General features: G+C 32.9%; 3 protein-coding genes across 3 annotated transcripts in view; 2 read left to right on the top strand and 1 right to left on the bottom strand.

Annotated features, from left to right (window-relative positions):
- Nucleotides 1-286: 286 nt before the first annotated feature.
- On the top strand, nt 287-12,855 carry LOC133191223 (flavin-containing monooxygenase 5-like). Its single transcript, XM_061326970.1, has 9 exons — nt 287-333; nt 872-997; nt 7,000-7,214; nt 7,352-7,508; nt 7,660-7,802; nt 9,903-9,997; nt 10,205-10,670; nt 11,089-11,254; nt 12,088-12,855. The coding sequence occupies exons 2-9, from the start codon at nt 886-888 to the stop codon at nt 12,348-12,350; spliced, it is 1,617 nt and encodes a 538-aa protein (XP_061182954.1). The 5' UTR covers nt 287-333; nt 872-885; the 3' UTR covers nt 12,351-12,855.
- A 3,128-nt stretch (nt 12,856-15,983) lies between these two features.
- LOC133191502 (uncharacterized) lies at nt 15,984-17,319 on the top strand. Its single transcript, XM_061327255.1, has one exon. The coding sequence runs from the start codon at nt 16,007-16,009 to the stop codon at nt 17,249-17,251; it is 1,245 nt and encodes a 414-aa protein (XP_061183239.1). The 5' UTR covers nt 15,984-16,006; the 3' UTR covers nt 17,252-17,319.
- A 4,970-nt stretch (nt 17,320-22,289) lies between these two features.
- The window catches only part of LOC133191222 (oxidoreductase HTATIP2-like), a 7,628-nt gene continuing 5,822 nt past the window's right edge, over nt 22,290-24,095 (bottom strand). The window contains exon 6 of the mRNA XM_061326969.1: nt 22,290-24,095. This exon is cut by the window's right edge and continues 319 nt beyond it. The gene's annotated coding sequence lies outside the window, so the exon portion shown is untranslated.

Here is a 24,095-nt window from a genome sequence, read left to right as displayed (position 1 = left end):
TTGAGTGTTTTCATTGTTAATTTGCAGGTTATGATAAGCCGTGAAAAAAATAACTTAAAAGATGAAGGCAGAAACGTCCCATTATATTTTTTCGATATTAATTTTTTTTCTTAATTAATACTGATTTTTTTTCTCTCCATAGTGTCTGTGATCGACACCTGAAACTAAACAGTTCATGGTTGAAAAGTGGAATTTGCGATCTAAAAAAATTTGCAACAGAGTCATCAGAATATATGGGGAGATCACTCTAAATTCTAGCATGTTATGTATAAAACACGACAGGGCATTCTCTTATCTTAGATATTTTGTTACTGTGATGCACGAGCAGTTCAGGTAAGATTTTTTTAACATAGCTCAAAAATCAGTTTGCAATCAATTTTTAATCAAATTTGTTTTTATGATAGTGCTGTCTCTATCATTAATGTTCTGTGAATTTATTCCTGAAAAGTGTGATAAATTTTACACCAACCGCAATAACTACCTTAACACAAGGGACACTGATTATATGTGTGTTTGCATGTGCTCATTTATCCTCTCAGTACTGCTTGATAACCTGAAAAACTTTTGACAGCTGATGATATAGGTTTAATATGAATGCTTGAGGAAGCCAATAACCCTATAAGAAATATAGATTCGCTTGCAAATTATGACCTTAAAATAACATATTTGATAACAATAACAATTTCGGAAGGCAAGAGATCTATTTAGGAACCCGTCTTACCTAGTGTAAATGTCTTACATATGTGTTAAATACTTGAATTGGCCTTCGTCTCACAATTTTCTTTCCTCACGATCTAGCCTTGTTGGAAACTGATCGAACTTCATTTCAAGAGTTGAGTCATCTGATCCTTCGTTACCTGCTTAATTTTAGCAATTAACGACGTAATGACTAAAGATGTTGCAGTGATAGGATCTGGTGCAAGCGGACTGACCGCCATCAAATGTTGTGTGGATGAGGGGCTACATCCAGTATGTTTCGAGCGAACAGATCACATAGGTATGTTCTATCGTTAAAATGATATTGTCCTATGGACCCGGTGAGGGCTTGTCCCGAGACACAGTTAGATTATTCTAACTAAGTTATGATATGTTTGACAGATCATACAGGCTGATTAAAACATTTTATAATATCAGATGCTTATATGTATTTAAGTCTAGTACCTTCTTAAGTAGTTGTAGAATTACTTTATAATTACTTAAAAGATTTTGTTGTAGTAGTAAGACTAACGAAGGGTGTGTTTTTGTCCTTGTGCTTTCGTCATTACATTTAATATCACATACATATAATAGTGTTAAAATTATCAGCTTCTTATAAGGTCAGCTAAATGCATAAACAATAAAGATTTTACTACGTACTTTCTTGATCCAGCAGAAAACAAACATGACGATGATATGAATGATTTATTGTCGCGACCTATATATTTCTACATCAGGGGTTCCATAAGGGAAAGCAATGTGGGGAATGTAATATAAGTTTCTGTTAAAAGCCCAGCATATTAGTGTGAATTTCATGCTTATAAGTACTTTAATAAAGGAATTTTATTAAAATGAAATCATATCTACTAAAACAGATAATATACAGAATTTTCAAATTATTTTGCTATTCAACCCTCCAAGAATATTCTTAATTAAAAGGGAACCAAGCTCATTTACAGAGTAGTGAGCAAAGAACCGTTTTACAAAAATACATTGTAATACCAAAATAACAAGAAGTTCTGGAAGTAGAGGAATATACAACACAAAACATGCAAAAACGATGTTTCTATGGCATATTATATTTTTTAAAAAATTAGAATTGAACACCAGACAGCGTAAACAATAAATCAGACGTATCGTTCCACTTCCAGAAAAAAAAACAAATATTGGAGGAGCAGCAAGGTCAAGTGATGCCTCGGCGGGGAGTTTTACAGTATGATGTTCATCTGGTCACGTACTCCCCGCGCTAGTGTTAGCTCGGTAACACAACCTCTATAGAATGTGACGCACACTTTTGCATATTTTAAGATATTATAAGTCAAATGAACAACAAGGATACAATACATTACTATCAATGTTTGTTTAGAAAAATCCTCAGTCTCCTTAAAAAAAAAATATGCTCTTTCGGAGAAACTTCTGACGTACTGTACTAAAGCTTATTTTAGAAGTGGTGTTATCAGAGGGAACTTTTAGAAAATTTAAAATCGCCAAATTTTTCAAAAGTCAGTAACATCGAAACACACGACTTTTCTACACTTTATACAACCAATTCTCGCAATGAATTAAATACTAGTCTTTTTGATATCATAGATAACTGCTTCCTCAATAAAATTTGAAGTCTGCATTTTTTCTTTCTTGTGATAAGTCATCAAAAATTTACTGTGTTGAAAATCACTCTGATTCTACACACAAGCAGGCCCGTAGAACGCGGGGGGGGGGGGGGGCGTTAAGAAGTAACCCCCCCCCAACTTTTTCTGAGTCGGGCACTGGCAAATTCCATGATTTGGACAGTTAGTTAGGTTTTTTCTTGCTTGTCAGAATATTTTTGGAAGTAGGATACAAATTATTTGGGCCTTTTTTAAGTCATTTGGGGGGGGGGGGTGCTACCCCCCCTTTTTTTTGAAACCGTTGCTACGGGTCTGACAAGTATTCTGAAGTTGATATTAAAAGGATGCTAGAGTTCCTCATTGACCACATTTATGAAGTCTTCGTGGACCAGGTCTTCTAACAAACTGTTGGAATTTCGCTGGACACTTGTGCTCCTTTATTAGCAGACCTGTTTTTATATTCCTATGAAGCTAAATTATTCTTAAACTTCTACATGAGAAGAAGAAAACACTTGTTGTGGCCTTCAACTCGACATTTAAATGTATCGACGATGTATTATCAATTTACAATAGCTACTTTCATTCATATGTCGACTCGATATATCTCGGTGAACTTGAAATAAAAGACACCACAGAGTCTGCCATATCTGTTTCATATTTGGATATTTTACTGACTATAGGCGATAAGGGCCAACCAGCAACTAAATTGTATGACAAAAGAGATGACTTCTACTTTTCCATCGTCAACTTTCCTTATTTTCTTCATCACATTCGCACCAAACTTCACTGTGTCCCTTTGAAAGTTTTAAATAGTCTATTTGTAAAAGTCAAGAAAAGTCCATATTTGGATTCTCGAATCTGTGATTATGGATATTGCAAATCATAGGCTCTTTAAGCCGCCTATGAAAATACCGCTCAAACAATCCTTTTCCTTTTGTTCCTTAAAATTCAATATTTTAACTTCTGTATTCGACAAAAACTCAACAAAGGGATGATGCAGTTATTATGAGTAATATTCTTAATCACAAATAGGTCCAGTCTTGTATTTCACCATATTTCAAGTTTAAGTCCACACCTTGTATTTCTTAATAATTTAATTTTGTTTGTATTCTAGCCTCTGATTGGTTAATATCCAAAAAGGAACACAAATTATTTCTGTATAACCTGGTTTGGTATGGGGACACACACCCCTGACATCCAGCTGAATCATCTGTATGCATACAATCCTCTCATTTCCAGTCCTCGGGATTCATGGAAAATTCCAGATTTAATAAACATACCTTTAACTTCAAACAATAATTCGATCTTACCACACGTAAACAAGCTGCTAGGCCTATGTATCAGTTTTTACCTCCCCTCGCTTCCCATCACTTCCGTTACTTCCGTTACTACGGTTGTATTATTGAGCGGCAAATTTGAACTAATAAAAAGCAACGAAATTTTACACCCATATTTATTTAATGATTTTAAAATTAAATTATAAGGAATGACTCTAATTCTTGGCCAAATTATTCGAGTATAACCTGGTTTGGGTCAGTTTACGCTGTTTTATAATCCACTTCGCGGATTATAAAGCGTAAACTGACCCAAACCAGGTTATACTCGAATAATTTGGCCTAGAATTAGAGTCATTCCTAAATAAATTTACGTCGACTATTGCTTCCGAACTTTTCAATTGTAAAAGAAAATCACCAGTGCCAAGATATCGAGCATCTGAAACATTATTCTCATTTTCCTATTCACCCTACAACTATAGTCCTGCTGGACACGTCATTACTGGAGACGTAAGTATAGTTAATAATGAGGACCTTAAATCACTTATTATAAGAGGACCAAAGCTTAGGGAACCCCGATCTTTCAACTGGCGTCATAATTTCATAAATATTATGAATTCACTAGATGATAACGCCAGACGATCGCGACGGACCAAATATGAAAAAGAAGATCTTGACACTTTGTCAGAATGGATTATATTAATCAGATGGATGTTGAAATCGCACTATAAGCGATTGAAGAGCAATATGAAAACCATCTATCCTTCTGTCTTCGACAATGCAAAAGTAAAACAAAAATTTGATAGATTACACGAACAGTACTAGTATGTACTGGTCCCTGCTGACAAAGCAGGTAACAACATTGTCTTTGTTTGTAAGCCTCATTATTTTAATTCTATTTTAGAGGAACTAGGATTTAATTCTGCTAGTGGTAATCCAACTTATACCCATAGCTCCCTTTCTAAGGAAGAAATTCTTCACAACCATTTATCAGTTTTAAATATTTATAATATTCCCAACAATCAAAACGAATTTGAGTTACCATACCTATACTGGATTCCAAAACTCCTTAAAAAATACCTTACAAACAAAGACATATAGCGGGTTCCAATAAATGTTTTACCAAGCCTATTTCTTTACTCCTCACTAAAATATTTACAGCAGTGAAGGAGAAACTTCAGGAGTACTGTACAACAGTATATTCGAGAAGTGGTGTAAATCAGATGTGGATACTTATAACTCCAAGGAACTTTAAGAAAATGTGAAATCATAAAATTTTAACATAATCAATAACATCAAAACGTACGACTTTTCAATACTTTATAAAACCATTCCCCAAGATAAATTAAAGTCCATACTTTTTGACATCATAAACAGCTGCTTTTTCAATAAAAATGGAACTCGTAAATATACTTACCTAGTCATTGATCATTTGCAAAATTATTTTGTCAAAAAAAACATCCTGATTGTACACACAAGTACTCTGAAATTGAGATTAAAAAGATGCTTGAGTTTCTGATTGACAATATCCATGTAGTTTTTGTAGATCAGGTCTTCCAACAATCTATTGGAATTCCCCATGAGTACCAATTGCGCCCCCTTATAAGCAGACCTATTTTTTGTATCCATATGAAGCAGAATTTATTCAGAAACTTTTACATAAGAAGAAAACTTCAACTTGACATTTAGATATATCGACTACGTATTATAAATTAACAATTATTACTTTCATTTAATATGTCATGGCTGTATGTACATAATTTACTGGACCTCTTGGATAAAAAGAAAATTAATAAAATAAAATTTTGGAGCCCTTGCTTCTCTTTGCAATAATAGGACGACAGCTTTCTCGTTGATTCCACATTTTTTTCTTGATCTTCCTTTTCGGCTATAAATAGTACACCCGTGTTTCGTCATCCATCACTCAAGTTTATCAAATCTTCAATTTAGTAAAAATGTTTATTTTTAAATAGACAATTGGCATATTTAACGTGTGTTTTCTCGTAGGATCCCATCTGATAGAATAATTCTTAGATTTATTTCATTTGTCAGAACTCTATAAACTGTTATGACGATGAAAATTTGGCATTTTCAGATATCAGACAGCATCGATATTTTTTGGTGTCCCTACAGATTTCGATTGACCAATTTGACTGCGATCTTTTAATTGTACTTTTTATCTTTTGAATTTCCGCATCCATCTGAAAACTAAACAACGTGAAAGACTAGTTTTTCCACATATCAAAATCATATCTTTAATATGGGTTATTCAGCTATTTATGTAATGAAGCACAGTTTCCACGTACGCACTCATTTTCATCTTTTTGGCAGAGATCATTTTTAAATAGTAGTGACCATGCTTACTTTAAAATGAATTTCTTTGCGAAGACAATAGGAAAAAGCATGGGGTTTTCTGTGATTACGAGTTCTTTATTAGAACTTTTCAACTGCTAAAAAATAAAATTAAATACTTTTCTTTAGTTCTTGGGTCGATACAATGACGTCAGCAAATACAATCTATCATTAAGTCAAATGCTGACTGACTTTTTTCATACTTATTGTTAGGCCATTATTTACACACAGAATTGTCGACGGATTTTTCCGTTATTTCCCGATCATGACAAGGAGCACACGGCGGGTGTGATCGGTCGGCAGGAGATGCTCACTCCTCCATGGCACCTGATCCTACCTCTGATGTCTTAGAGGTCCGTGTTTTCTCTGCTCCTATTTTGTAACTTTTAATGGACTTTTGAGCTCGAATACTGTTCGTTATCTCCACATATTTCATACTTCTACATTTATTATGATAAACTGTATGTTGCATTACTTATTGAATGACCCTCGTAAACAGACTTTGAGCTTGAATACTGTTCGTTATCTCCATATTTCATCTTAGCGAAAATATAATTTTGGGTGCGAAGAGTTGAACACCGCGACAAAATCTGTCTATTGCTCTATGAGCAATGAGCCAGGCAAAAAATCATATTACATGACAAAAATCTGCAATCTTGCCCGGAAAGAGGAAAGAAATTAGATTCAAATTGTTATTCATTGTTTTATTAATCTTGCTATAATTGTTAAGAAAGTGACGGTGGATTTCCTTCCTACTGTTTTTTTTTCCTTCCATCTTCTTCTCCGGGAAGATTGAAGAAAGATGGAAAAAATTTCTAGACACCGATTGTAATTCAAATGGATAAGTAATGATGCATCGAAACAACTTTTTTTCAAAAAAAAAATGTATTTTGAGTTAGCCGTCATCGCTTTCCTTTGTTTCAAGTGAATTACTTCTTAGCATTTAGAATTAGAATTTTTGATTATAATTGAAAGTGTGCTCCGATATAGTAGTTTTGTTTGCCAATTTATTCAACGTGTTAATCTACAAAAACACATATTCAGCGGAGCTATTTCTATGTTTGATAAAGGTGGCCTGTGGTATTACACAGAAGAGGCCACCGATGGTCAAGCTTGTGTGATGAAATCCACAATCATCAACACTAGTAAGGAGATGATGACGTACAGTGACTTCCCAATACCCAAGGAATACCCAGTCTACATGCATAACAAATACGTACTCAAGTACTTTAACCAGTATGCGGAAGAATTTGACCTTAGAAAATACATTAAGTTCAAAACAGAGGTATTACCCTAGAATTTGAACATCTTTTCTTTTTTAACCTATATATAGAGAGATTATCAATTTTTGGTATGTTTATAAATGGTTTTTGTTGTTGTTGTTGTTGTTGTTGTTGTTGTTTGAATTATCTTTTATTATAGGTGGTATCCGTTAGCAGGAGTTCAGATTTCAAGACATCTGGGCAATGGAACATTACAACAAAAGATTTAACAACAGGAGAAACCAAAGAACACCTGTTTGATGCTGTTATGGTGTGCACTGGTCATCATGCTGACAAAAATATTCCAGACTTCCCCGGTATTTCAAGATAAAATTACACATTATCAGATTTCTTTAACATGTTTAACTTGAATTATCATTCACATGAACATGAAAGTAATGTAACACAGTGTCTATTTCTTAATATCAAAGTGAAATTTTCTTTAAATTTGGAAAATATTTTTGACAGGTTTGAAAGATTTTGAAGGCAAGATAATTCACAGTCATGATTACAAACACACCAAAGGATATGAAGACAAAAGAATCGTTCTTATTGGGATTGGAAACTCGGGAGTAGACGCTGCCGTGGAATTAAGTCGTGTAGCAAGCCAGGTAAACTAATTATGAAATACCATACAAAATGTCATGAATTATCAAATTATTTATTTTTCTTTCATAAGTGAAAAAGATGAAGATAGCGATCAGTGATCGACCTCAAAAAAGCTATTAATACAATTCAAATCTGTAAAGAGGGTATAAAACAAGGACCCCCAGAAATTCCAGAGGCGGGATCACGTCCCTAGGAGGAGTAAGCATCCCCTGTTGACCGGTCACATCCGCCGTGAGCCCTATGTATTCATCATGTAGACGGAATCTTAGTTAAGTTCAGTGTATAAAAAAAGGCCTAACAATTGGTATGAAACAAGTCAGCCAAAATACGACCCAATGATAGGTTATATTTGCTAATTAGGTTGTCATAGCGACCATAGAATTTAGAAAATACTGAGTTCAATAGAGGTTGTTGAAATTCCTGTAACATCAACTTTTCTGTCAAAAGCCTTCCTCGGTTTAGATATTGAACGTACTAGGAGCATGCTCTTGAGTATCGAATAGGTTAGGAGACATAAACACCATATGCAGGTGATAGTGGGATGTTAGTAAAACATCCAAATATGAAACAGATGTGGCAGACTCTGTTATGTTTTTTGTTTCAAGTTCACTGGGATATATCGAGTCGTTATATGAATGGAAGTAATTATTGCTAATTTACCATACATCTAAATATCGAGTTGAAGGCCACAGCAAGTGTTTTCTTCTCATAGAGAAGGTTTTGAATAAATTCTGCTTCAGAGGAATATACTAACAGGTCTGCTAATAAAGGAGCACCACAAGTTCCCTTCGAAATTCTAACAGTTTATTGAAAGACCTTGTCTCCGAAGACTACTTAAATGTTGTCAATGAGGAACTCCAGCATCTTTTTAATATCAACTCCAGCGTACCTTTGTGTTGAATCCGAGTGGGTTTAAACAATGTAATTTTGTTGATGACCAATCACAAGATATGAAAATTTCCGAGTCCCATTTTTATTGAAGAAGCAGCTGTCTATGATATTTATTGTGAGGAATGGTTGTATAAAGTGTAGGAAAGTCGTACGTTTTGATGTTACTGACTTTTGGACAATTTGGCGATTTCAATTTTTTTAAACATCTTTGGAATTCTTAAGAATCCACATCTGATTTACACTACTTCTAGAATATGCTGTATCACAGTACGCCTGAAATTCCTTCTAAACAACAGTAAATATTTTTGTAAAGAGTAATGATAGGGGCTTGGTAGAGCATTTGCTGGACCCGGCAATGTATCTCTGTCTGTAAGGATAAATTAAATTTGGATTAGAAATCAAGACACATTTTCGCCATTTTTTTAAATCTATCCACATTGTTCACAAAGCCTTTAACTGAAAGAAATAATTGGGTAAAACAGAATTCTTTTTAATTTGACATCCAATATGTAAGAATAAGCATTCTAACAAAAATGTCTATGTCAGTTGTGCATTTTAATCTCTTCAAATGTATACTGCATTTTCTTAGTTTTTAAAACTTTTTGATTGACTTTTAGATCTGCCATATCATACTTTTATACTGAATCATTTAAGCTTCTTTTTCCTTAAATAACTATTATAATTGCATCATATTAGTGTGATTTATTTTTCAAGATCCAAGACGCCCTAACAATCTTAAGATTTCACCCCAAAAAAAAGTGTTCCATACTTATTCTCATTGTAGAACTCTTCATAGATATTCTGTCTTAATGTTTGTGCATGAATTTAAAAAATGGTCTTTATCATTGTGGAAGAATAAAAAATTTCACTTTCTTGTACTGTACTATTATAAATCACAATATGTTTTCCTACATTTTCATAACGTAATTGAATTATTCACTGACTGAAAGTATTGTAACCCTTACATTGAATCAATTCATTGTTAAAATTGACCTTTAAATGTAACATAGTTCCTTAAATTAACGTGTAGAGAAAGGCGTACTAAGCTTCTAGAACTGTTCGTTATTTCAGTATTTCATTTCAATCCTCTTTGCACAGATTCTACTAAAACCAAACCAATTCCAATTATTCAAATTGTATGATATCTTTCTCTTTCTTTATAACACAATGTATTGCATAAAAAATAATGTATTAATGTTAACTTTAAAAAGTTATACTTGAGCACAAGAAGAGGATCATGGGTATTTAATCGTGTTGCAGAACATGGCCTTCCAGGAGATATGACGGCTTTTAGGAGATCTACAAGGTTTTTTTTTTTTTTGTTCTTTTGTATTGTTTCTAGACTCTTAGATAATTTTTAGAATCTCTTTGTTTTGCCTCAAGAGTTTTAGATACCTTTAGAATATTCAAATTTTGTATGTATTTTGTACATTTTTTTATTCCTTTATGTATTGAATGAAAATTTATTTTGGGTAATAAACCTTTGATGGGATCATAACATTTGTAATTTTAGAGCTTTCGGTGCTGTGTTGAGTTTTTTTGGAGGGAACCTAAACGATATTATAGCAAAGAGACTGAATGAAAGATTTGACCACGCCAAATTCTCTCTGCAGCCAAAGCACCCCCCTTTAGCGCAGCATCCGACCGTACACGACGAACTCCCTAACAGAATCATAAGCGGGACCATCATTATTAAACCTAACATCAGGAGATTCACAAAAACAGGCGTGGAATTCGAAGATGGGACATTTGAAGATGATATTGATGTGGTATTTTTAGCAACAGGATACAAATTTGGGTTCCCATTCATAGATAAATCTATTATAGAAGTCAAAAATAACAAAGTTGAACTCTATAAATTCATGTTTCCTCCTGACTTGGAAAAACATACACTGGCCTGTATTGGATTTATACAGCCGCTTGGAGCAATAATGCCTATTTCTGAACAGCAGAGTAGGCTCTTCACCAGAGTTGTCAAGGTACAGAAGTTGTAAAATTGTTTCTCGAATAGCAAATTTTAAGGTAATTTAGAGAAATCTATTCAATATGCATATATACAAAACATATATGTACAATATAGAAAATTTATTTTTATATTCTGAATGATTTTAAAATATATTGAAAAATTTTATTTGTATCTCCAGAAAATCAAATATCATTGTAACATATTGCAAAGGAAATACAATGATTTTCAATGACAAAACCTCTGGCTTTTATAATTCGAAAAACTCAAGAAAATCATAATGCTCGAGCAATTTGCCTTATAATACGTAAAATAATAAATAATAAAAATTCTGATGAATAAGAACATTTTCCTGGCTTTTAGAAAGGTTTCCATACAATAATTTACTGAAGTTTCTGTTTAATTTTTTATTTTATGTTTGATAAACGTTTCAGGGAGACGTTCTTCTTCCAAGCAGACAAGAGATGTGGGACAATATCCGGATGAAATTAGACGCCATGCAGAAACAGTTTGTACAAAGTCCAAGGCACACTATCCAAGTAGATTATATAAACTTCATGGACGAATTGTCAAAACTGAATGGAAATTATCCTTATTTAGGTTTGTAATGGGATAAGTATAATAATTCTGCAATTCTTTATATATTCTCTCTACAATTTGCTTTTATGTAAATACTTTGAATCTCTCTACAATTTGCTTTTATGTAAGTTCATTAAATCTCTCTGCAATTTGCTTTTATGTAATTGCTTTGTCTATCAGAACCAATCATTCTTATTGGATAAATATCTTATTCATACATTTGTATGGAATTAGAGCTTTAATGTAAAAATATTTTACTCAATTTGATTTTTTTATCGTAATGCTTTTGAATTAAATTATTTTTATTTTCATTTATAGAACAACTAGCGATTATGTAACAAAGATATACATTCAAATGTTTAAAATAAATATTTCAACTCATTCCGAAAATAAATTTTCCTAGAATGAACTCGAGTTTCTTCCGTTTGAGCTTATTTATATTACTTTCCCCTTAGTTTGTAGAAGGTATATTTCTTTATTTCTTTTATTTGGTTCACAATTGTCGTTGAATTAAAACAATTTTTAAAAATGGTATAATCCATAAATTTGTGTATTTCACTGAAGGGAAACATCAATATGTTTATTTTTCGTTTTAGTCATGGTAAATGGTCATTCAAATTTTTTCAATAATAAATATTCATGGAAACTTTGTTTACCAACATAGTATCTCTCAGTACATGTGAAAATTAATGAAAACTTATTTTCTTCAGAATGTCACAGTTTGCAACATACAGTAGCCATGCATATTTTTAGTAGTAATCGCATAGAAAAAATACAAATTTATGGACTATGTGAATTTCAAGAAAGAAATTGGCTTACATTATATCTATGTAGATGCTGTTATCATTCCACAGGAAAATTAATGCTGACTGATCCCAAGCTCGCAGCAGTGGTATTCTTCGGTCCAGTGACACCTTTTCAGTACAGAGTTATGGGACCTGGGAAATGGAGCGGTGCCCGAGAGGCTATATTAACTCAGATGAAGAGAATTGATTACCCACTTGCCACCAGACCTCTCGGCTTCTCTGAGACAAACAGTCGAAAGAGCAGTTTCTGGAAATTATGTCTGATTATGTTAGCTATAGCAATGGTGTTTCAATACTTAATGAGATCTTGAGCTTTTTTGTTCAATTTGAATTGTATTTGGATTTAAATATATGGAAGACACATTTTCATCCAATAGTGATGAAATCTGACGGATTTATGATATATCATGTTAAAAAAATTCAAAAGGTTTTCTTTTTCTATATACACATGTATTTGCAAACAATTGAAATGAGTTAAAGAGAATGAGATCCTGTATGCCTTTAATTTTTAAAGCGAAGACAAAATTACAAAATTATAGATTTCTTGTGATCTCATGTGATTTTCTTTTCATTATTTTGTTTTGAAAAAAACTTCTGTGACCGATCAGGCTGATCATTTTTTCCACCTGAATTCAGTACTTTGTCTTCTCCATCACAAATGAGAACATTTTACAAATATTTAATGTGGACATTTTAAATAAAACGATCACTCTCATGTCTCCTTAAGGTACTAATTATTGTATATCATTCTAACTGTTGTTTATAATTTTAAATGTTTATTCGCTTGATCAATAAACACAGTATCAGTCGACTCAATTCGATTTTTTATGCCTAAGCCTAGCCTTGATGACCCGCTAAAATAAGGAATATTTCCAACATTAAATCTTAGACTTAATTCAGTACTCTTTACTAAATAAATTGTGCATATTGGTTGGTTGGTTGGTTGGTTGTTGTTAAAACGTCCCATTTGAGAATTGTTCACTCCTATAGAGACGTCACCATATACCGGGTTTTAAATTTAGATATTATATTCGGCACTCAGGGCCATTGAGCAGTGAGGGTTCTTTATCGTGCCGACGTCTACATGCGCGGATCTAGAGGGGGGGTCGGGGGGTGTCCGGACCCCCCCCCCTGGTATTTGCAGAGTTATTGAAAGTCTATACTGAAGCAAATAAAAAATGACTTTGGACCCACCCCACCCCATCACCACCACGAAATAGGTGTTTTTCATGTTTGAGAATTGCATTCTACGTCTTCTTTTTTTTTTTTTTTTTGCCTGTCAAGAAATTCTTGGGTTAGAAATAATTTTTGGACTGAGGTGACCCCCCCCCCCCGGAAAAAATTCCTGGATCCGCACCTGGTCTACCTTAACAAGGGACCTCGGTTTTTAAGGACTCTGTCTTAGATTTGACGCGGCTCAGCGAACAAGAATCGAACCCGGGCCTCACGATCACATAGCGACCGCCCTACCACTAGGTTAACAGGTAAATTGCATGATCGAGATAATTAAAGAATGCAGGCCATTCTGAATACAAGTAAAAGTTATAGACATTGCCAAATTACTAAGAAATGCCCGTTCCAACCTCAAATTCATGTATGAAATGGATGCTGCCTAATTGCATACTTAGGATACTACATTTGATGTGGTTCCCGTTTCATTGGCTGATTATTTCATGTCATTCACCTTGACACAACCTGTACAATGTCCCATCTATGACAAGAGAAGATCCGTGATTCCATCCTGATCATAAAAAGATATTCAAAATACAGATAATTTTTGCAGCAAAATTAAAACAAAACAAAATTTACAAACAACCAAACTTTATTTTACAACCTCTAGCCTTGCGAAATTAATTGTAATCATTATTTTCTTTTTTCATCGATTACTATCAAATCAATTAAATTATTTCTATCAGCAAAGAATCTTAAGCTTTCTACAATCCAAGAGACCCATGGGCCACATCGTTCACCTGAGCACATTGGCTAGGAAAAAGCACAAATAGTTCAGTATTGAAAAGTTTACGGGGGGACTTAAATTAACACTACAGACAGTCTGATTAAAATCAAACCTTCAGCATAGTTCCTTTTTATTTTGTCACGTGACAATCAAAATAAAAAGGAGCTAGTGAAAGTTTGATTTTAATCAGACTGCCACTACAGGATGCTTCCATATCAATATTACTAAACATGGCTTTTCTGTTCTTGAGTAGAAGAATTTTAAAGATTATTTTTTCCTATGTAAACTCTGATAGCTCATTGTTGCCCCACCCTACCCACCCTAAATTTGAACAATTTTAATCTACACTACCTGAGGATGCTTATATAATAATATAACTTATCATGGCTTTGCTGTTCTTGAGCAGAAGATTTTTTTTTAAATGATTCCTATATAGTCTTATGTACAACTTTATTATTTATTTATTTATTCTTATGTAGAACTTTGACCCTCTGTTGTGCCCCCTAATCTCTGGGGGGTCATAAATTGAACAAACTTGAGTCTACTATACCTAAGATTAACGTTGCTTCTCCTTAAATATGACTAATAATGGGTTAGTTGTTCTTGAGAAGAAGATTTTTAAAGATATTTTCTATGTAACGTGTATGATCAGGCTCTTACAAGGGATATATAGGTTTTCCTTTTACTCTGAGTTAATGATTGGAATGGTTATTAAGAGCTCTGTCTGAGGGTAAATCACACAGTACTAAAATGTTTTTCTTATCCAGAGACGGGGAGTACTACTGGTTAAGGTACTTCTCCCATAGGTTCCTATTGATAGAATTGCGACGGGCACCAATTGTGCCCCTTTATTAGTCGACTTCTTTTCATGTTCGTATGAAGCAGAATTTACATCTAAAACTTCTACGTGAGAAGAAGAAAATTTTACAAAACTTATAGAACTTTACTTTTATTTATGAATGTGTCGACTCGATATATCCCGGTGAACTCGAAATTAAAGACACTACAGTCCGTCACATCTATTAATTTTATACTTTGATGTTTTACTGACGTTAATGACCAACAAATAACAACAGTATGGGTGACAAACGGGATGCTTTCAGCTTCTCCATCGTAAACTTGCTTTATTTATACAGTAATATTCCAACATCACTTGCACATGGTGTTTATGTCTCTGATCTCCCAACTGATTCGATACGCAAGCGCATGCTCTGAGTACGATCAATTTTAAAACCGGGGCAAACTACCACATTCTGAAAGTATAGATTCTTCTGTTATGATTATAACTGACAAAATATTGGCAATAATAATTATCTCATGACAGGCCAGAAATAATTTTTACTTACTTTGATATCCTTTCACACTGTGACAGAATATCATTTGGTATCCTTTCACACTGGGAAAGAATATCACTTTTATTCAATGATCACACTATTTCACAATTGAAAATGCAATAAACAGAAAATTCAATATTTTATAGTTGGATATGGAATTTATTTCACTTGTGAGACAGGATTTTTTTAAATATTTTCACTCGTGCTTCGCACTATCAAATAATATCAAAAAATCCTGTCCCGCTCGTGAATTAAATTCCATATCCAACAATAAAAATTGAATATCCTCTTAATATTAATCACGAAAGTTTTATTATAAGACAGTCTAATTTTTGTGTGTTTCAGGTCTTGAATGAAACGTACGTACGAGATTGTTTATGTATTTTGTTTCCCAGCAGAAGAATGTTGTTGAGATCAATTAAGATTATTATGAATATTTTGCAATTATGGTAAAGATTCACATTTTTTTTTATTGTTGTTACATTGCATGATATATATATATGCACTAAATGAATCTTTCCGGAAATATTAATTCTCTACGTGGATACTTGCGTACTACAATCAAAAGTGTAACGAATGTAAACAATGCTACTGTGAGCCAGTGAGGAAAAGTAATGTTAAGTGTTGATTATATTCATAACTTTCCATTATCTTTCTATTTTCCTGTATTTGGAGTATGGGAGTTCCGTTATCAAAAGAATACAATGAATACAAAAACATTGCGCAACATTCTTCTAACAGTCGTAATTTGATAGCTCCCAGTTTTGGAGCATGCATTCCATTTCTGGAGACAGTAAGCCACTTATCCAATGAAAACTGTTGTATTTCTTACAAATTACAATCATCCTGTATTGGTGATAGACATTTTCATGCCAATATCCAGAAAAAGGGTTTAGCAGCTTTTCTGACTGTCACTGATATTACTCATGGAAAAACGTACACAATATGTGATATTCAGACTCAAAATGAGATAATTCCATTACCAAAAAAGTTACTTCAGTACACGGACTTACAAATCTGCAATGTTGTAGGACTACATTATGAATGGCTTGTAGTTCAGATTTTTTGTCAAGATGGCATAAAGTTCTTTATCTGTGATATTTCAACCAGCACTTGTTTAGTGCAATACACTCATAAATATGTACCTCAGTCTAAGTTGAAATTATATGAGTGCCACATTAGTCCGGATAGAATGTTTATGGTGCTAAAACAAAATCAGCTTTACCAGACTTTGTACAACAGCAACATAGAAGATGGGGAGAATGTTCTTCTTCTGAACATTCACCTACAGATTGGGACATGCACAGAGGAACCATGTGAGCTGCTGCACAGTTTCATCTCCCTTGCTAATGGGAAAGTTGCCATGACATTTGACCCTCGTATGGACAGTGACTTGATTGTTTACACAAGTGAAATGCCTGATAAATTAAACAGAGATATCTATAAAGGACATATAGGACTGTATAAAGCTAGTCGGGATTCATTTCTGTGCACTACAGGACTACTCAATCAAGATTTTCCTGCATTGCCTGGGAAGTTTCTAAATCTTCAGTTCCTTCGAGATGGTTCTGCTATAATTTTGTCAGTTCTTGGGTCTGTGAGTCCCACTAGGACAATTTCTATTTTATGTCGAAACAACTTTGTGACTGTTTATGTCCTAGACTCGGATTGCTTTCAAAGGACTGGGTCTTTTTCTTATGTTTCTCATTCACAGTTTCAACATTTTGCACCAGTGATTTCTTCTAGTGGAACATTAGCTTGTTGTGCAGGCAAAATCTACAAAATTGAACATTCAAGATCCCAACAAAATTCTGTAAAATCTCTTCAGCGACTGTGTTATAATGTTATTGTGGACTTGGTCTTACCAGAAAACGTACAACACTTGCCTCTACCTAAATCACTCAAGACCTATCTCCAGTGATATTTATCAGCAGAAACAGAGCCTTTTTTTTTAATATAATTTTCTTATTGATAACCAAACACAGTATATACATTCAATAATGACCCCTGGTTGACTGTTAAATCTGTAGCAAATTCCAGAAATTTTCAGAAAACATAAAAAAATAGTAAGATACTAAATCACAAATCCACAGCACATTATACATGGAAAATAAATTATTTAATGTCTTAAGCATGTGGTGGAAATAAGGACCAAAATAATATACAGTTGATCATCAATATCTTGAACACTGATATCTTGAATACCATGAATATGTGGAAGTGATTTGGAAGTCCCAAACTCTTATTCTTTAAGTATTTTACCCTGGATATCTTGAAAAAAAATTTCTCAATCCCATTGAATTCAAGATAATGAGGTTTGGCTGTATTTAAATGGTTTTAAAGATTTACTACACATTAGAGTAAAGTATTTCATAGCATCTGGTTTGTTGCATGATCAAGACCTTATGTCTCACTCAATCAAACACCAATATAAAGTAGATACTTAGTACTTTCATTTTCTATAACCAAGTTTTCTCTGAGAGTCCAAGTATTAAAAGTAGGCTTTGTGAATTTTCAAAGATTTTAGCTCACCTGAGCCGAACGCTCAAGTGAGCTTTTCTGATCAAAATTTGTCCATTGTCTGTCGTCGTCGTTGTAAACTTTTCACAATTTCATCTTCATCTCCATAACTACTGGGCCAATTTCAACCAAACTTGGCACAGAGTATCCCTAGGTAAAAGGGATTCAAATTTGTTCAAATGAAGGGCCACATCCTCTTCCAGGGGGAGATAATTACAAATTAGTGAAAATTAATGGCATCTTTAAAATATCTTCTTCTCAAGAACCACTGGGCCAGGAAAGATGAAACTCATGTGGAATCATCCTCAGGTAGTGTAAATTCTGAATTGTTCAAATCATGATCCCTGGGGGTAGGGTGGGACCACTATGGACAATCAAAGTTTTACATAGGAATATATAGGAAAAATCTCCTCAAGAAAAGCAAAGCCATGATTGGTCATATTTATAGGGAAGCATCCTCAGGTAGTGTAGATTCAAATTTGTTCAAATCATGACCCCTGCTGGTAGGGTGGGGCCACAATGGGCGATCAAAGTTTTACATAGGAATATATAGAAAAAATCTTCTCAAGAACAGCAAAGCCATGATTGGTTATTAATAGGGATGTCAACGAATATTCGAGTACACGACTATCGTTAGATCATACCGACTATCGACTAAAATTTCTTTAGTCGGTTATTCGTTAAAAATGTGTTACCTAATAGTAATTTTAAATTCAAGGTAATAAACTTGGATTCGCCCATTTCATTTATATACAGATCAATGTTCTTGTAAGTAAAACTCAGGGTGTGGTTTAACTGCTCAAAGGAAATTATCTGTATGTCGATTTATGTTCGGCAAATATGCCTCCAAAATATACAGTTTTGGTATACTTTAAAAGATGTTATGATGGAAAAGAAGTTAAAAGTACGTTATCAAGATTATGTGAAACTGAACTTGTATTCTGCAGTGGAACATCAAATATGATGTATCATATGCCGAATCCGTCAAACATACATGTAGTTAACACAGTCTTTAAGACTATTCTTGAATAAATGCCAAAAAAGCAGAGCCGGAAAGAACAATGTTGCTAACACAAACATGGTTATCAATGATTGACTACCACTTATTGTTCCATAAGATCTTAGCTTATTTATTAATTAATTTAATGGTGTTTCTTTCCGATATTAATATCATGCAGTCATTTCAAGATTGTATTGATTATTTGTACAAAATCTCATAGTTAAAATTATCACAAGCTCTCTCTGTTTTTATAAGAGGCACACTTTAATTGTTTACCAGTCAAAGGTACTGACACGACACATGGAAATGACTTCAATTAACGGGTACGTGTACTATCGTTATGAAAAGAAAGGACAAGTGCGAGCGTTTGATATCCTGCATTTGATAAAATGTGTAGTAAATATTATATTAATTTTAAAATCAAATACATTGGATAAATGTAGATGTACAGTATTTATTGTACTATGTAAATGTTTACGATTTAGAAATTCGTTCTAATGGTTTTAGCGTACAGAGTAGGTTAAATATTGTACATCTAGTTTATAAAAGATAAATAGTGAAATTAAATGACATGAAAAATTAATTTAAATTTCAACGAAAATTCGACTATCGTTCGACTAAAGCCTCCGACTATTCAACTAAGTTGTCCGAATAAAATTGACATCCCTAGTTATTAACTATTCGGAAGTATCCTCAGGTAGTGTAGATTCATGTTTGAAAAAAATCATGACCCCCTGGGGATAGGGTGGGGCCACAATTGATGATTAAAGTTATGCAAAGGAATACATAGGAAAATTTTTTAAAAATCTTCTCATGAACAGCAAAGCTATGATTATAATTATATGAAAGCATCCTCAGATAGTGTAGATTCAGATTTGTTCAAATCATGACACCCGGGGGTAAGGTGGGACCATAATGAAAGTTCAAACTTGTAGGAAAAAAAAGTCACAGACAAAGAAATATGTAAGCATCTTTAGTTAGTGTAGATTCAGTTTTGTTCAAATCATACCCCCCCCCTCCCTTTTTAGGGTAGGTCAGGACCACTTATGCATTAAAGCTCTTCAATACTGAACTGATTTTTGCTTTTTTCCTAGCCACAGTGCTCAGGTGAGTGATGTGGCCCATGGGCCTCTTGTTAAATTTTGCAGGAAAACAGGTATTACTGATTACCTTCTTGAAAAAATTAAAATATGAGCCCACCCCTTGATCCAAAAAATAAAATGTTTAATAATCTTCAGATTGGGAATAATGATGCAATTCATGACATTATAATACATGGATTAGCAAGAAAATTAGATATTTTCAATAGTTATGCAGTCACTAAGGGTCCATTGGCAAATGATATTCAATGTATTGTCAACTAAAACTGAGCAGTTTTGACTTTCCAGAAATTCACAGAGCCAATAAGGCCAACATTTTTTTATTTTCTGTTTTACGGGAATTTTTTTCAAAAATTTGAGTCGGGGGGTCGAAATAAAAATAAAAATAAAAGCTCGAAATTTAAGCAGTCGGACAGAAAAATAAAAATAAAATGAAAAATGCAATAAAAATTTTTATTTTTAATTTAGGATGGAATTTTTTTCTATGACCTTAATTTGTTAGGAAAAAGGTGTTATTTGAAAAACTTATATATACAAAACACAAAATTGGTACTGTTAATATAATTATGTATCAATGAACTATTTTAAATTTAACCATCTCTTAGATATTTGGGGCAGGGGGTGCATTTCTAGTATTAACAGCTTGCAGTTTCTAACATTAATGCAAATCAAACATACAAATCTATAGTCTTCTCTCAGTTGTCAAATATCATAGTGTCGCGTAGTAAAACTTATAGGACTTCTGTCACACCCCTCATAAACTTTTCAGAATCTTTTATTTTTTGGTATTCAGCAAATTACAATATCTGAGGATTTTGGACTAGCTCTGGCAAAGTTATGGCAAAAATACAGTGAGACATTCAATGGGTCAGTTAAAATAAATTAATTCACAGAAGTGCACATGAGACATGATAAAAAGAAAAGTTGTATAATATCTTTTTTTCAATGCAATTCAAATTAATATATACGTAGATGGAAAAAAGTACCACAATCTCTATGCTGAAAACATATTCAAACTTCCTCAATCTGTAGTATATTTGATCTCTTTTTATCCTTATATTTTTTTCTTTCTGAACATGCTAGCTTTCAACATAATTGTAGAAAATATGTACATTTTTCCCATAGTATACACATGTAAAATAAACATGACAATATTCTGTTTACTGCAGAATTAAAAAATTTAGTTGTTGAAACTGGTTCTAATCCACAACTTTTCAATGAAAAAAAGAGAAACCAGGTCTTGAATTTAAATAATATTTGTAAGGGCGTATCATCTACAACAATACTTTTTACTAGTGGTATAAAAGTTGTTTTACTAAACAAGAGCATCCTCGCAAGCCAGGGGTCCTAAGTCAACACGTTGCCGTTGGACCAACGGCAACGTATTGACTCAGGACCCCTGGCTTGCGAGGATGAAACAAGAGATACATAATTATACTCTATATCAGCTGTTATTAATAGCTGATGTACATTAATTTGTTACGTAGCATGCAAAATTCCATATAATGACAAAAAAGGAAATAATGTCTTGTATTAATCAAGCATATACTTTCGTCAGTAATTTTGAATTCCAATATTTGTCATAAAACGAGTGAAAGTTGTGACTCGAATTTCCTCCGTCACGCCACTTAATTTCTACCAGTTCTACAGTGTTCTTTTCTGTCGTTAATTGTGAAAGAAAACATTATTGTCTTAGAATTCAGTTTAAAAAAAATCTTCCAAGATGTAATTCAATGTATTGAAGCAACTGTCAAAGATAATACGTACTCAAAACCTTTCAAAACAAGCGGTTGACAGAACCTCAATTTCCACGTGGCCCTCTGCATGACATTTGATCAAGATTACTGTTTCGTCTATTTCATTCAGTCTTTCATTAAAAGTTAATCTGAAAATTATTCTTTTTCTAATATATGACATTGACATGTCACTTTTTAAAATGACTGTTTAAAAATAGATGAAACCCTCCGATTCTGACATTTTGGCGCTATGCTGTGCAGTAACTATTCACACTTCGAATACTGTGATTGGATTGATATATTTACCTCAGCCAATGACAAATCGCATTTTGAAAGGATTGTGAAAAGTTTATTTATATTTCTTTTATTTTTTCAGGGACTATAAATAATCTATCGGCGGGAGAAATAAAAATAAAACTTGAATTAGGGACTTTTATTTTTATTTCATTTTAGCCCAAATTAGGGTCGGCGCTCCCGTAAAACAGGATATAAAAAAATGTTGGCCTAAAGTGAACCTTGCTCTTTAAATAATACTGATATCAAATGAATAAGTTCACATGCCAATGTTTTCTGATACACATGTATTAATAAAGACAATCCAAATAGTATTGTTACTTTTATTACATATTGAATCACAAGTATTTCAATCAAGTACAAGACTTTCTTTGTTTTCAAAAAATAGTGCATCCTTTAAAAGCATGATCCATTTAGTGTGGTCAACAGTGTTAAATCTACTACCATGAGGTATGACATGCATGATGGTGTATACAAACAATTGTTCTTGTACTGTCAAGGTCAATGCACAAATATGAAGATGTGTGATGATTTGAAGACATTTTGTATAAGTTTTGAGGATATTTTGTATAAATAAGTTTTAAAAAAAAAGACATACACAAACTCTTAAAGATGCCCACTTTTTCTTGCTCATGTTATATACTACAAGTATTAAGTTTATTGCACAAATATCTACTACATATGGCCTTTTTGGATTGTTTGGTAAGAAAATCATGTTTTGCTCAAATTCAAGTTGACTTTGGTTAATACACTGTGATACATACTGTGGAATCATTAAAATTTGTGGGGCCAATTTTCATGCATTGCTTAAATTTTACAGGTTTGTAGGGACATAATTTTGTGTATTCTCATACCTACAGAAGGAACTATGACTTTGTTACCATAGTTTACTAATTTGTGGAGGATGTTAATTCGTGGATGAGAGTTATCCATGAATTCCACAAAAATTGAGCAAATGTAAAATCTAATGATTCCATAGTATATTCAATTTTATCAAATATCCTTCTACAATGCAATACAATTGTATTTCATTACTTTGGAAAATTCCACGTGTTGTATCTACAAATTGTATCTTTATTTGATTTTGAAGTATATTAGATGCAAAACTGATGTATTAAAGTGTCACTTCAATCATATAATACGTTTTTCAAAGCACTGAAAGACAAAAAACCAACAATAATTATAATCGGTTTTAGTATGTGTGCTCTAACTGAGTACCATATGTTGATCTGTTGAGTAAATGTGTACTGCATCTTGCTCTGTTAATTATACATATATAAAAGATAGGAAAATGTCAAGAAAAAGGATGATCCAAAAGCCAAAAAAAATTGTATATCAAATAGACAATTTGAATAATATGTCTGACAATAATTGCAATTCATCATAAGCCAGGGTAAGACTTTGCATCTGTCACTTTCAAATTTCAAATCTGATTAAAATAAATATGATCAAAATTTAGTAAGGTATTATCAGATTTTTATAAAGGTTAGTGTACTTTTGTATAAGTGTTTCAAGCTAGGGTTAAAAAAAAATTCAGATACTGACATCATTTTTTTTTTTTATCAGCTGTGCTATTTAACAACATGAAACTTGGCCAAGACTAGTGCCAAATTATTCAACCAGTTATGCCTTTCAATTACTCAAATAATAATACCAAACATTAATAAGACATATATATATATATATACATAACATATATATATGTAAGTGATTAAATAAAAGTATTAGGCAACTGGATAAGGCATACATTGTGTCATAAGCTAATTATATCATAATAAAATATAAAAATCAACATAAAACATTCCATAATACCTGTTTTTCTATTATATCCACCCTTTATAGATTCTTAATGAAGTGTACACATTTGTATATGCATCAATTAATAAGTTAACAGTGTTAACAAACACACATAAAACTTCAAGGTCAGAACATAACATTTTTTTAGGTGAAAAATAAAAAAAGGAGGTATTTCTTTTTTTAAAATCTTGGAAATCACTTCTGCATACTTTGTCCAACACAGCAGTACACTTGAAGCAAGACAGAGTTTCAGTTCCTGATTTATCCTCAGTCTTAGGGGAGGAGAAGACCTCTTGACAGAGTTACAGTTCCTGATTT

The sequence above is a fragment of the Saccostrea echinata genome, unplaced genomic scaffold (assembly GCF_033153115.1).
Source record: "Saccostrea echinata isolate AGI-Se365-2 ecotype Australia unplaced genomic scaffold, CSIRO_AGI_Sech_v1 ptg000023l, whole genome shotgun sequence".
NCBI lineage: Eukaryota > Metazoa > Mollusca > Bivalvia > Ostreida > Ostreidae > Saccostrea > Saccostrea echinata.
This window is presented reverse-complemented; position numbering and strand designations above follow the sequence as displayed.